The sequence below is a fragment of the Hippoglossus hippoglossus genome, chromosome 5, assembly GCF_009819705.1.
Source record: "Hippoglossus hippoglossus isolate fHipHip1 chromosome 5, fHipHip1.pri, whole genome shotgun sequence".
Classification (NCBI taxonomy): domain Eukaryota; kingdom Metazoa; phylum Chordata; class Actinopteri; order Pleuronectiformes; family Pleuronectidae; genus Hippoglossus; species Hippoglossus hippoglossus.
The window spans coordinates 19,461,225-19,476,390 of NC_047155.1; the positions used below are offsets into that span (position 1 = coordinate 19,461,225).

Consider the following 15,166-nt stretch of genomic DNA (forward strand, 5'->3'; position numbering starts at 1 on the left):
CATGTGTGTGTATACGCTGTGAAAGCAAGCTGGAAAGATGCAGAGAACCAGCTCACGTGGTCTTTGTCATGAACTGTAGTTTCTGGCTGTCTTTCCTCCTCTCTGCGTCTCTTTCACACCCTCTGACCCTCGCAGAAATAGGCCATTTTGTGCACATACAGTATGTCTACAGTAATTGCGAAACACAAAACATGTTGTGTTTTGGACTGTGGGAAGTGTGTGTCAGTTGGCTCAATGAAAAAACAGCTGATGACCAGCAAGTGTCCTTTTTTTTGCCCTTTCTGACAGACGCACACAAACACACACACACACACACTCTTGCCTTCACCAACACTCACAAGCACACACCCTGATGAATTGTGGGCTTGTCTTGAATCCATGCCGTCAGCATTTATACCAGCCGCCCCTTGTCCCTGTCTTTTCTGTCTTCTCCACTCCTTTCCTGTTCTCTCATAAAAAAATATTTACTATATATCTACAAACATGTTTTTATTTAGAAACACAGCACTTCTTAATGCAACATACAAATCTACTGACATGTTATTGAATGAATGAATGTTTGTGTGTTTGCCATACATGTTTTCCTTTCACCTTAATGACCCTAATTCACAGAAGTTTATTCAATCGACAACACCATGTATGTTCCAGTATATAAGCCCATATTGTATTCTGCTGTTTCCATAAACTTCACTGACTGGAGGTGACTATTGACCAGTTCCACCTGAGGTGAGACGTAATGTTTGCCCAGAAATATTTCACTGAGGTAACACGTTTAAAGAAACATCAGTAACAGGGGAAGGATTATTCCAGTGTTTCCTTCAGTGCAGTCCAGTGCACATCTGTAATCAGTAAGGGTTACTGCGGGCTGAGTCGTGCACACACGCGTTTGGTGCCATATGAACGACTGCATGTATATTTCATCATCTTGCAGTTCGTAGTTGAATGAAGCCGCTCTGGGAGAACCACCACAGCTGTGGCAGTTTGCCAGAACACGTGACCTCGAGCTGTTTCTAGGGACCACTATGGGTTTACATACGTCCGTCTTTGTGTGCAAACCTCATATATTGTATCAGCGGTATCTAGGTCACATATTTCTCTATGACCTTGGGTATCAGCTGACAGCTCACATACGTACTGTATATACATCATGTGGATAACTGTTCACTCTCGGTCTTTGTATTAACACTTTCAAAACTCCATTCGGACAACACGGCCTAGAGAGATTTAAATGGTTTCCAGGCTGTGTGTGCAATATAGATTAGATGACTACCTGATCAATTTATCAATTGATCAAAATCAGTGGTTCCAACTTCTAACAAGTGAATGGTTTGATCTCGTCTAAAACTGAACTGCAGAGATGTATGGGCTGTATTGTAGGTTGGACAAAACGAGGAGATGGACATCTTTTCTGCTCAATTCTGACTTTGTCTAAGTCATTAAAGTTAGAATATAATTATTAAATTCATTAAAAATTATCAGTAGTTTCAGCATCCATATGAAAAATAAACAGTTTTATACTTTTTGAAATAATAGATAAGAATTGATAAAAATGGGAAAGAAAATAATTTGTGCCTGTTATCAGTTTTCACGACTGCCTAAAGCGCGCACACACACACAAATATATATGCATCGCGTTTTTGAGAGGCTGCCTAGAGTGGGAAAGACCAAGCTCCTGTGAACTGCAAATCCACACATTCATTCAGTGCTCACCGAAGTCACGGTGTAAAAAATCAAAACAAGAAACCACCTCCTCTAAATTTGTAATACCCCGCTGCCAAAGTCAGTGGAAGGTTGTTGGCTTAACTCTTTCATCCCTGGAGAAGTTTTGCATCTTTGAAAACACTGCAGAACGTTAAATAGCGTCTCCAGCCAGTAACCCTGCAGAGACCACAGGCGAGAATATTCTTTTCTTTCTGAATATCAGCCATGATGCACATGGGAGTCTTTTTATGCTTTGGATTTGCAGAACCCACACTGCAATATAGCTTCCATTAAAATGTTCTCCAACCTCAAGGGAAAAACCTTTAATTCCATGCTGATCAATGCTGTACAAACTCCACAAACCTGCAGGAATGCTATTGCACCTTTACCCCCAGATGCCCCAGAGAGACCTGTGTGTGTGTGTGTGTGTGTGTGTGTGTGTGTGTGTGTGTGTGTGTGTGTGTGTGTGTGTGTGTGTGTGTGTGTGTGTGTGTGTGTGTGTGTGTGTGTGTGTGTACCCTCATAGACTCTAGGGGCTACTGTATACAGTATTTTCGACAGTCAGTCACCTCCATAGAAGATGGATTAACCCTTTAACTTGTTTCCCTTAGGCTTTGACGTCATGGGATTGTGAATGTGTGTGTGTGCAGACTGATGGATCTCTTTCTCATGACCACACTATACAGTTTTAAATTGTTGCCCCTAGTTGTATGTTACATGAAGACTACTGGAATTGCTTTGTTGCTTGAAGCCAAGCCTGTGTATACACACAGAAAATAAACGGGATGCTTTGAATGTATGTGTGTGGGTGTGTGTTCAAGCACAGGTTTGTAAATCCACATAGTACATGTGCGGTTGTCAGTGTGTTGTCCGTCAATCGCCTTTGTTCCGAGGGAAGAAAATGCCCCGTAGCCATTAGCAGTTACAAAAGAAAGTTGTTTCAGGTAATAGCTGCGTATGTTCCTGTCTCTCACTCGCTTTAAAACACGCACGCACGCATGCACGCACACACACACACAGATATTCTTCCATTCAAATCTGTTTTCCCTTTCTTTAACCACGTGACATCACAGCACAAACGGAACACTTTGTTGCCCTACCGCCCCACACACGCTCACACCTCCACAGTCGGTGAACATAACATTGGTTCAGAGAAGTGTATGAGGGACGGAGGGAGAGAGTCGTGACTGAGGGAGGAGAGATACAGGCAGTGGGAGAGTTGTCAAGGAAGAATGGATGAAGAAGGTGATGCAGAGCGATAAGACGAGATAGGATGGCTGGACAGAGGTAGAAAAAGACAGAGCCGATATTGATGTTTGCTCAGTTACTGAAGCAGCTGGAACAAGATGGAGAAATAGAGTGAGAAAGAAGAAAAAGGCAGAATAACGGGTTATTGACGTGTGAGAGCTGCAGGCAATTTAGGCATATCAGGAGAACGAGGGGAAGGGATGTTATCTTTGCTCCCGTGTGGATCAATCATATGATGTAGTGATAAGACTGTGGATTACACTGCCATTTACACACTCCCCAAATGTGTGTGTGAGTGAGTGGGTGTGTGTCCACGAACTCACACATGCGTCTTTTGACTCTGGTTAACACATAGTGATGTCAATTCTGTTCCACTAGCAATAAGTAAGCAACCTCAAGACACAGATGCTCTCACCCTCACAAATTCAGTCACTTTTTTCAAAGTAGCATCCAAAAGTATGTTTCTTGCCCCTTTCACACCGGACAGTGAAAGGGGCAAGAAAAAATCATATTTTTTGTCTTCAGTGTAAAAGTGTACAATCTGCATTCATTCCCAGGTAAAATGACTGCATTAGTTATGGTTATTGATCAGCTCCATCTCTTATAGACAGAGATGTAAACATGAGAACTGGATTGACGCGCATGTCTTTCAGAGAAGACAAACACTGTATCACACCTGTTTCCTTCACACAATGATCCTGCTAAACCAGGAACACCATGGTTACACTTTTTATTGTTCTACTAATGATGCTAACTAGCTGCTGGCTGTCTGAAATCTAAGGTTATGACAATTTTAATTAATTGATCAATCGTTAATTAATATCTCAAACAGATAAGAGGCATAATAGTATTTCATGTTAATGTAACATAAAAAGTAAATTAGACAAATTCTAGTCAATTAATTCTCTGTTATTAACTGAATTGATTAATCATCTGATAATTTCTTCTTCAACGAAACCACACTGAAATTCGATTTATCGAGAAAAAACATGTTCAAAAACACAGAATTTGTTAACCTAACCTAACCTAACCATTCACTGTCTGTAGCACGTTAACCCCTCTTCAAAGGGCAACTGATTGTTCTGAGTGTGTGAGTGTGGGGACTGGTTAAAGCATCATATGGGTCAGTGGATTACCCAGGGCAACTGGCCCCTCATGACACTGGAATGCTCCAGATATTGTCACATGGTCACGAGCATTAACACCGGGTCACCACAGTGACTGAACACTTAACAATATGCTGAAGATTTTGCATGGTGGGACTCTTTGGGAGAAAAGAAGGGTGTATTTGTAAGTGTTCCATGTTTGAATAGCATTCTTGGACACATTGGATAATCAGATAAAAATGTTAAAAGTAGATGATGCACCTATCGTCCTCTATGAGCCCCCACTGTGATGTGAAATCAAGTAACAAGTGGACCTTTTGAGGCGTCTGCTGTGACTCTTTGGCCTCAGGACCCTTTTCTACATTGAACTGTTAAAAATAAGGCTACAAAGCGTATTCATTATTTGAATTACACAAGATCGAATATAGATAGTTGACCTTTTAAGAATAAAATCCTTCATACATGCTGTAAGACCTCTGTAGTATATAGTGTATAAAATTGATGATGATTCTTCATAATGAGAATTTTAGTTTGTGCAATTTTATTTTTGTTTCTTTTGTCAGGCTTCTTGTTTGATTGTTGTTTTTCCCACCCTCTTCCAGCCTCTACAGATAGACGACAACTTCTGTGGCCAGGACTTCAACCAGCCTCTGGGAGGAACCAGCACCATCGAGGGCACCCCCCTCTTCATCGACAAGGACGATGGGATGACCTCGGTGGCGGCGTACGACTACCGTGGAAACACTGTGGCCTTTGTCGGCACACGCAATGGCAAACTGAAGAAGGTAGGAATTAATATTTTATGTGCATATGGGTTTTTTCCTTTCCCATGTAGAGTGATGCATTCATTTGGGTTGAGTTAAAGTGGCGATTTAGAGCAGGACAAACTCTGCTTGTTGTTGAATAGACATGTAGGATAATGGATTTAACTCGTTTAGAGGTTATTTGTGTTTTGGAGATTGAGAGTTCTTCTCGCGAGAGAGTGACGTTCAAGTGCCTGTTTAAAACCTGCTCATTTAACAAGCAGTTTAGAGAAAGTCTGTGGCCGTTCCCCCATCGATCGTCATGTTAGTCACGTCTGACATAAAATGTTAACTGCGGCGTCCCAACGCCAAGTGCAGCCTCGCCTCTAATTTTAAGAGCTGGCCTTCAATCTATCAAACAGCTTTGACTGTTGAATAGCTTTTCTGTTCTGGTGAGTTGTGCAGAACTGACCAATTCAGGTGGAAAGACAGACAGGAGGACAGGGGATAGAAAAAGTGATGAGGACAATTAGAGATTGTTTTACTGTTAAATGTTGTTTTTACATCAGCGTATCTGTCTGTATGTCTATTGTTAACATCAAATACCCAGTTTGACCTGTCATGTAGTTGATGAAATCATGTTAATTGTACATTAATGGAACAGACCAACAGTCTGTGTTGTTGCTGCTGCTGATTCGTACATAACGTTTGTCTTTGGGATTGTATGTTAGACGCATACTGTTAAAACGTGTCATAGTTATTATTCTATCTATGTAATATGCTTGTGTTCAGCCTGGGTATTTGTGTGTGTGTGTGTGTGTGTGTGTGTGTGTGTGTGTGTGTGTGTGTGTGTGTGTGTGTGTGTGTGTGTGTGTGTGTGTGTGTGTGTGTGTGTGTGTGTGTGTGTGTGTGTGTGTGTGTGTGTATCCAGTCTTTGGAGGACAGAGCTCTCGGGGTAAATGGTAGTTCATTAGAATTCTCCCTGTTTCCCTTCGCACTGCTCAAGACCTGTCATCCATTCAATATTATGAATGCATAATCAGCCTGTGTGTTTGTGTGCTTTTAATGTGTGTTTGCGTATGCAGGCCGTGTTTGTGTGTTTGTCACTCACAGTACGCATAATAATGTGTGCGTTTGTGATTTGTACGTGCCAGCGTGTGTGTTTATGAGCGAGCTAGAGACACCAAACAATACAGTGTTGACTAAGATTCAGCACTGTGCATTTGTCAAAGTGACACCCATTCACTTAGCTTGGCAACAGTCCCTTTATTTATTTAGCTATTCTCACACGTCTCCTGCGCTGCTTTGCACTCAGGTTAAGGTATATGTGTGTGTAGAACATCACCTGGGAAAGCTGTGCTACACTAGGTTGTGGAGGTATGTTCTTTTTATATGTGTGTGATGTGTGAATGTGCATGACAACAAAGCAAAAGAGCCCCAAACCCCAAAACAACAATGAATCCAGTCTTAGAATAGAAGGAACTTTATCAGATTTGGACAGGAAGGGAGAAACAGAAGTGATAAGAGACAGATGAAGAACATATTGAAAAGAGCAGCTGAATTAGAAACGTGTGTTTGCAAATTCCTCCTGTACGATTCAGTGGTGACTTGTCCGCTTCTTCACTGCGCTTCAGTGGGTCACTGTCTTTACAAGTGATTTAATTTGTGTGGTTATTATCTTATCAGTAAAAAATAAGATGACTGAGTCTTCTTTACGAGTGTGTTTTTAGCTCTTGACAGCTCGGTGGGAGTGCCTGCAGACCATGATGTAATGACGTAGTGTGTTCCCTTCCTTACACATTCCTCTGGAGAGCACTAGTTCTGAATGGTGTTTATATAGCTGTGCCTGAGGGTGTGGGAGAGAGGGGTAGAAGCAAAGAGAGGTTTGGTAGGATGGCGGAATGTGCTGCAAGAGGGCAGTTTTCTTGTGTGTTTTTTAGCTCCACTTCAAGTGCACAGAGAAGGAAGGATGGAGGATTGATTGAGCAGATCTTTTAAAAGCCCAAAAAAGGCAACTCAAAGTGTGATCATAGAGCGTATATGTCTGCCAAGGGTAACGCCCTATCTCGCTATGATCAAGAAAATTAAGAATCCCCCACAATCAGACCATTTATCTGGATTCACTTCAAAATGTTATGGGTTCTTCTTTGGGTCGTGCCCCACCCCTCAACAAAATCTAATGAAAATCAGCTGAGTAGTTCTTGAGTAATACAGACAGACAGACACACAGGCAGACAGCTATAAGAATACACAACCTCCTTTGGCTGAGTTAACAATTACTGCATAGAGTCCCATATGGATAGTTTTTTTCATTAATGTGTTTCCGCTTTAAATAACATTATTTTACCTGAAAAACCTCTTCGGTTATTATTTGGCAAGATATGATGTGCTTTGATATCTTGTGTTATCAGTCTATTTTTAACCAACTAAAATGCTCAAGGTTGTCTAGAGCAACAAGATGGTTGCATAAACAACGTGTTTTTAATGCACTAATGAAGTCTCTCTGTGCTCAGTTGGCCAGACACACACACACACACACGGGAATCTTTTACTAATGAGTGCTGGTTTGATGGGACATAGATAGGGGAGATATACAGGGGAAGGAAGGAAGATAGATGGAAAGATGAAGCAGATAGAGAGAAAAGGAAGAGGAGGCAGAGGCGAGAAGGAAGTGATGAGGAGAGGTGATGTCCACTGGTGTGATTAACTAATTCCAGCGGTCATCTGGATACCGCTGCGGTCAAGGACACGGCCGCGGTGAGGCCATCCGCTGCACTTAATATTTGGGATTAAAAGCCTCCATTCCCTTTGACTGTTTCATTTTTTCTGGCTGCTTGGCTTGACTCGTCATCGGTCATCACACGTCTCTGTTCATCTGTCAGCGCGCCAGCTTTACACACTGCACCATATCACACACTGTCCATTTTATACCTTCCTATCTCAAGAAACCCCACCTCTCTGTGTAGTGGAGCAGGCAGCAGATGGACATTCAGGTGAAACTGTGGTGATTTGGGCAATTCTCCCGGCCACTTCTGCACTTTAAGGCACTGTTGAGCATTGACAATGAAAAAGCATTTACCATGACACACACACACACACACTTGTGCGCACATTGACTATCTCAACAGGTGGTCCGAAGACATCAGACAAAAGAGAGGATCCCAGTCGATAATTCAATACCTATTGTAAGTGCTTGTTTTTGACAGTGCACACACACACACACGCACACTAGTATTCCTCAGCTGCAGTCTTCATCGAGGGCCTATGTGGGCCATCTGCTGTGTGTATGTGGCCAGTATGCCAGGTGGTCGGAGCCCCAAGTGCCTGCTGTGTGCCCATTGTGGCCGTGCCAGGCTCAGGTGTGTGCAGTGAGTGTGGAGTGAAGGTGCTGCCCAGTGCCCATTCATCTGATCAGGGCATCGATGAAGCAAACTCAAAGCTTCTGACAACACCAAGGACAAACATAGCATACTGGAAAAATGTGACACTCATATTTATATATAGCTGCAATGTCCTTCAAGAAGGCGTTTGTTATTTTGAGGATGACAGAGTGCATGATGGTTACTGCATCACTTTTGATGTGTCCTTGAGCAATAGCATGAACCACAACATGTTCCCTTATCATAATCCATAAGAGGATGACAGCATCAGTTAAGCAGCTAGAATCTATCGTGAGTTCTGACACATTATTTTGACTTTCATAAAGGAAAATTCAGCCATGTTACTCTCCATATTGTGAGTTATGGGATATTTTTTATATTTAAGGTTGTTTTAGTATCTTGTCATAAATACTATATGAATATATTTTCTAATACTGAATATAATTTGCAATACCTATAGATATGTCATGATGAAAACTGTTGACGTCATCTTCTACATGGATTGTGTCTCAACAGAAACTGCACTGACAATATGACTTTCTCTGGACTAATGACATGTGACAGTTTGTCGTTTTGTATGTGTATATTGCCGTGTGAAGTCACTGATGTATTCCACGAGGACCACCAGTGTCACCACCACACGACAGTGTCATGGTCTAATTGACTAATGATTGTTATTCCACTGGTGCATAATGTTGCCCTGTCAAACTCCCCTGTGTATGTGTGTATGGTTTGCATTTGAATGTGTGTCCACAAAGGACCTTCACCCAACAAATGCACACTCTGAGGAAACATACCAGTAACATTTGAACACTGGTTGTAGTGGTTTAGGGATGATTATGGAGGAAAGGTGTGTGTTTAATCTCTTTCTCTCGTTCTCTGTATCGTATATGTACATATCGTATGTATGTATAGAATGCATCATTCCTGAGAAGGAGCAAATCCTAATCTGAAAATATGGCGTTGTGACTTTGTTCCTTTGGGTGTTTGTATGTGTGTGGTTTGTGTCATCATTTGGCCCAGCTAGCGGAGCCACGAGTTGTTTGGCCAGGGCAGCAGCACAGAGGCTGGCTTTGTGCAGGCGTTTGGTAGCCCTCGGTCAGTAGTTCACACAACTGAATGCGGAGACGCACACTCTCAAACACACACACACAACACACAGACAGCGGATGGGAAGGAGACAGGGAAACGGAGACGTCGAGAAAGATGAAAGGGATCAGACACGGTTGAGGGAAGAGAAGTTCAGACCGAGTGCTCAAGACAAAACAGATGATTTACACTGCATTTAACACTTTTCCACTTAATTTAGATCTTTCCCACAGCACCATCATTCATCGCGTCTTATCATGATGTTCCCAAATTAACAGTAAATCATGTGATTTACTCTCTCATGAGAGCTCCGCTTTTTCTTTCCATGTATAGTTAGTCTATAATGTGAGTGTTACAGGCATATATACAGTTTAGGCCTAAATTGTTTGCACCGTAGCATACAACCTACACACTCAAAGGATCTATCTGGCCAGCTAGCATCCATAGCTATTCACACAGATGTTGTTGTATACTGTTATCCTACGCAGGGTGACTACAGGGCACAGGGTTAGCGCCACAGGGCTAAAAGTGGCTGAGAGTCAATGTGCGCGTGTAAAACACTGAATATTTGTCAGGTTTTGACAATGAGAGTGTCTCCGTATGCTTGTGCATGCATCCTGCCCAAGCATGTGGATATCAATTATCTCTTGTCATTGCCAGCCCGAGTCTTTTCCCATCTGTTGGCATGTCCTCTTGTGCAGCTACACCTAACAAAGAACACAGCCTGTCCCTGTCGACCCGCACCCCCCCCAGGCACTTCAGGCCTGGAGGGCTGACACCTTATTGATGTTTGAGAAACAGCTATAGACGTTCGATAATATGATAATATGAGCTTAGATAATGTAATGGAAAATAATCATTTGCATCCAAAACTCACTAAAATAGCCCCTGTAAAACCACAACTATGAATTAATAAAAGGAGTCATCCACTGCTTATTCACATCTCCTCTCTGCTTCTGTTCTCACTCTCATTTTCTGTTTCATTTGCTGCTCACATATTCTCTTTCCGCTCTCTTTCTGTCTTCTTCTGTGATCAAAGATTCCTCTCCCTGGTGTGTGTGTGTGTGTGTGTGTGTGTGTGTGTGTGTGTGTGTGTGTGTGTGTGTGTGTGTGTGTGTGTGTGTGTGTGTGTGTGTGTGTGTGTGTGTGTGTGTGTGTGTGTGTGTGTGTGTGTGTGTGTGTGTGTGTGTGTGTGTGTGAGAGATGCATTTTTCTCAAATCATATTCTCTCTTTAAAGAGAAGAACAGAGCAAGAGTACAAACACACGCACACAGTCAGTTCAGACATTGAAATATACACATGTAAAGCATGGGGATAACCTTGCATACACACACACATACTTTCACATCATAGAAAATGGAATGTAACACTTCGATTGAACGGGCCGACAGTAATGAGGGGTCTTTTAAAAAGATTTAATGGTATCTTCTCCACACACATTCGTGTGAATCCACCCACACAGTCTCATTAAACCAGTATCTGTCTCTAACTCCACACCTTTATCCGACAGAGGCCTCATCTGCCATAATGATCCATATTTCCGTCCTTATTAACAAGCACTGTTGACATTAATGGACACAGTGAATAACGTCAACTTGATTGTCCACTTTGCAAAATCTTAACAAATAATAATGTCAGTAGTCAGTAATTTCACCAGTGTATCTCTAAATGTTCAAAGCACAACTGGGTTCATGCTCAGGATAAGTCACAATGGGCTCCCGTGTTCGCTAATGCCATTGAAAAGAACAGTTCAGACCTTGATAATCTCAGTGCTAATGCACTTCAGCCCACTCCAACAATGTGTGACTGCACTGCAAGACTCTCGCTCTCTACCTCTGCGTTCCCATCGTAATTCACTACTACCGGGGATTAATGAGGCAAAGTGGGGAGTAGATGAGAGAGGGAAAGAAAGCCGGGAGAAACGGAGACAGAAGGAAAAGAAAGAGCGAGGGAGATGAATAATAAATGTACCATGCTAGAATCCATTTTTTAAGGGAAGATTAGAGGAGTCTGGATGCAAGCTGGGATACTCACATGATCCAAGTGAGGTCTAGGACAGCCTGTTTCTAGGTCATCTCCATTAGACATCTTGGGAAAGAACATCAAAGAAGCCCTTTTCATAACATATACTCTGTGTGTAGAGTTCCATTCTTTAAACTTAATGGTTTTTTTTCTTTAAATCATATTTTAGTTAATGAAGGTCCATGCATATTTATTTCATCAGCCAATTATGATAATAGTTGTACCTTATCAGGTAGGGCTGTTTGATTCTGAAAAAATGAGAATCACAATTTTGTTGCAAAAAATTTAGATGATGCGTCTCTCAGATTATTGGAGGGTTTCTTCTGAATTCATTTAGGTTTGTCTTCTTTCTCTGTTGTTATTACAAACGTCGCTTTTTCCTCACACACTCTTTCACTGCTGGCTTAATGTTACTCTGCATCACGTGGGCTGACACTGGATAAAGTAACGCTGCATTTCAGGGGTACTTGTAGTAGTACTTGTTTTGATGCAGTTGATGTCCCTAATTAGAATGCAGCAGAATTGTTGTCAATTCGAATTGAGATCACATATAGGCGTGAATCGAGATCACCATTTTGTTGCAGTCATTCGTGCAGCTTGACTATCAGGTTGTCAATACCGTAGAGTTATATTGGTCTCTAAATACATTATTTTGTGAATGTCCTTGGTATTGACATGGTGCAATATTTATTCCTGAGGGAGAGGTATGTTGCAGGTAGAAAAGGGGAATTTTGTGAACTGGCATAGCTCTATCCAAGCCAACTGATACAGCTGACGGAACACCAGGCTCAGTGCCAGGACTCCATGGGTGCTCTCACTTCTGGCAAGACACACAAACACACACGCAACACACCTTGACACCAGAAGGGATGTCATATCTCAAGCTAACAAGCCAAAATGAGCACATTCATGTAGGTATATACAAACTTGGAACACACACTAGGGCTCGTTGGACGGCGGCATAGTGTCCAGAGGGTTAGGCATGAGTGGCACAGCGGGCACAGATTACCTTTGGCCCAAAGTGCCTGTATCTCCCACACAGGCTCATGCATGATCACGCGACGCCTCGCACGCTCATTTTCTTGCAATTAAGCCCTGCAGCTCACAGTATAGGCCTTGGCATGTATGCACTTCATGCCACACAGGGACGCTAGATAACATTTAAGGCAATAAGTGGCAGGAATGATCCGCTGGGGAATGAACTTGCACAGAAGTGGAACACATAGTGGAACAAGACACAGCACTTCAGTGATTCCCTTAAATCTCTGTAAATAACAGGATGCGAAGAGCTCCTTCATCTCCATTACGCCAAATGATGAGTGTAAATGAGTGTAAATATGTGAGTTACTATCAAATTAGCTAATCTGCTGTGAAGAATGCAGACTGCACCAGACACATGCACACACATACACACTCTCCCATGGGAAGCGACTGTTGCGGGCTTATCAGATTACCCATTGCCAAACTAATAGATTCTTAATAGATTGTTTTTGATTAGTTCCTCTGGTTTAGTGACGTTAAGATGATTAACGTTTGTGTGTTCAGAAACAAATACACATTTGTGTTCGCCCGCACCCACACGCTCTTTGCATACAGTGTTTTATTGATTAACAGAAAATGCTACTGCTGGAATAATTTTTGTGTGCTTTTGTTGCAAAAAACCACATCTGATTGTCATCATGTGGCTGTCATGTGCTGTGGGAGCAAGTCAGGGCCATGGTGTAGAGTCTGCGCGCTCTTCTAATCTCTCTCTCTCTCTCTCTCTCTCTCTCTCAAACACACACACACACACACAAGGTCTTGTAGACGCACACACACGAAAACAGCTCCAAATACAACAGCTCCCTGCGTTTATCCTTCTCCCATACCATGGTAGCTTCTCCCGCCGTCTAACTAATTACCCCCCACCCCGCCTGCGTCTCCCTGAGGGGATAGGTTTAGCCTAAAGCCTCGTCACAGTGTTGGCTGGCTTGGTAACTTGCCTCCGTACTCCCTGCTTTTACCCGGCTCGCCTCCTGACCACTGCTAGCCACATTGCACTAACCCTGTGGCTAATCCCGTTAAGATAAGAGTTGGTGATAGCCAAGCGGAAAGCCAATCCCCCCATGCTGGTCTAATGCCCTCGAGCTAATCTTTAAGGGTAGCAGTTGGCTAAAGTGAACTTACTCGAGTTTCTTTGGCTCATTTGTTATTAGTTCTTGTTTGCAGGGCAGCAAGTCCATTCTAATTAGTGAGCCGAGATTTCATTTAGTGCTAATTAAGAGCAGTAACTGTTATTCCAGCAGTGGCTACAGCTCTTGTTTTTAGTGTAAGTGGAGCTAGCAAAGAAACAGCTAATGGCTCTATTATTGGTGCAGCTGACCTCGTGGCTTTACAATTTCCATCTGCTAAGCCCTTAAAAATGAAGAATTAGGCATTTAAGAGGAGGCTCATTGGGCACAGAGTGTTACTTCCGCTTCTTATTTCTTTTTCACCGTCTCTCTCTTTTGTATTTTCCTGAATTCGACCTTCTCTCCCCATCCACAGTCTCTCAGAGAGACAGACTGAGAGCTCATTGTCTCCTCTTCATGGTAAAATATTTATCCATCCTTTCCTTTGGTTCAAATGTTTCAAACTGATGGTCTTTAATTAGTCATGTCTGCATCTATCTCTCTTCTCCCCATCTCTCATTCCCCATTCATTTCTGCTCCCTCTTACCCAGCCCCTCTGTTTTTCCTCTCTTTGATTCACTCACACTATTACTACTCTCTTTCTGCTCCTCTCTGTTCTCCATGGAATTAGTCATTAGCTGACTGACTGAGCTGATTGCATCTATTCCCAAGGCTAGCATTTGTTTGTGCATCTTCTTTCCTCCCATCCCTCCCCCAGTCCTCTCTCTCACTCACACTGTCGCTCCCCTCCCACTCGTTCCCAGTACAGTCTTTGTCGTTCTCCTCCCATCTTATTCTCACTCGACCCAACTTCTTTACAACCCTCCTTAACTTTTCCCAGATCCTAAAATGGTCTTGGCCACAAAGACTGGTTTTCATTGCTAAGTTAGCCTACCAAGGTACATAGGCACTCCCAACAATGTCCTCCATAGCCTCTCTATAATATTGAGTACACACACACACACACACACACACACACACACACACACACACACACACACCATTTACTCCTTGATCTAATATTTAATTGGACATTTTGCTGGGCTGCTGCTTGAATGGGGCGTCTTTGTGGAAATGGTTGAGTTGGCTGTCAACAGCACATGTGGCCATTTTGGAGACAGTTTCCTCTTCCCCGTGGGTTTTTACAATGATCTGGCCAGCAACTAACACTGCCAAGAGCCAAGATGGAGGTGTGTGTGTGCGTGTGTGTGTGCGTGTGTGTGTGTGTGTGTGTGTGTGCGTGTGCGTGTGTTTTTTGGAGGGCAAGTAACAAATGGCATGGGAAAGAGATATTCTCCTCTGTCTACCCTTCTCTCTCTGCCACCTCTCTCTCCAGCCACCCCTCTCCTTCTCTGTTCCTCTATTCATGTGTTGCTGGTGGATTAAGCTAATTAAAGCACTGCAAACAGGGTCCCCGGGGAGAGGCTGCATACACACACACTCACATTATTACACACCTACTCATTAACGACAGCTACACACACAATAAGAAAAACAGGCAGGAAACATGATAATAAGTACAGATATATAGAAAGTCCATGAGCACAGCACACTATACCTTGCGTGAACTGCAGCACCAGATAATGTTTGCATGTGCACACCATACCGTACAGTGGTTTGCATTATATGGATTTGTTAACTCATCCTGTCGATACTTTATGGACCACTTTCCTGCACAGTAAACAATCTATAAGTCCTTTTCAGTGGATCTCAAATTTGAATTATT

The 15,166-nt window shown here is 42.7% G+C and overlaps 1 protein-coding gene across 1 annotated transcript in view; it reads left to right on the forward strand.

Moving 5' to 3' along the window:
- Window positions 1-15,166, forward strand: part of LOC117761221 (plexin-A1-like) — a 192,266-nt gene that overhangs the window by 45,578 nt on the left and 131,522 nt on the right. The window contains exon 4 of the mRNA XM_034584918.1: window positions 4,658-4,840. Coding sequence (XP_034440809.1) covers window positions 4,658-4,840 — 183 coding nt within the window. The remainder of the gene's footprint in view (window positions 1-4,657; window positions 4,841-15,166) is intronic.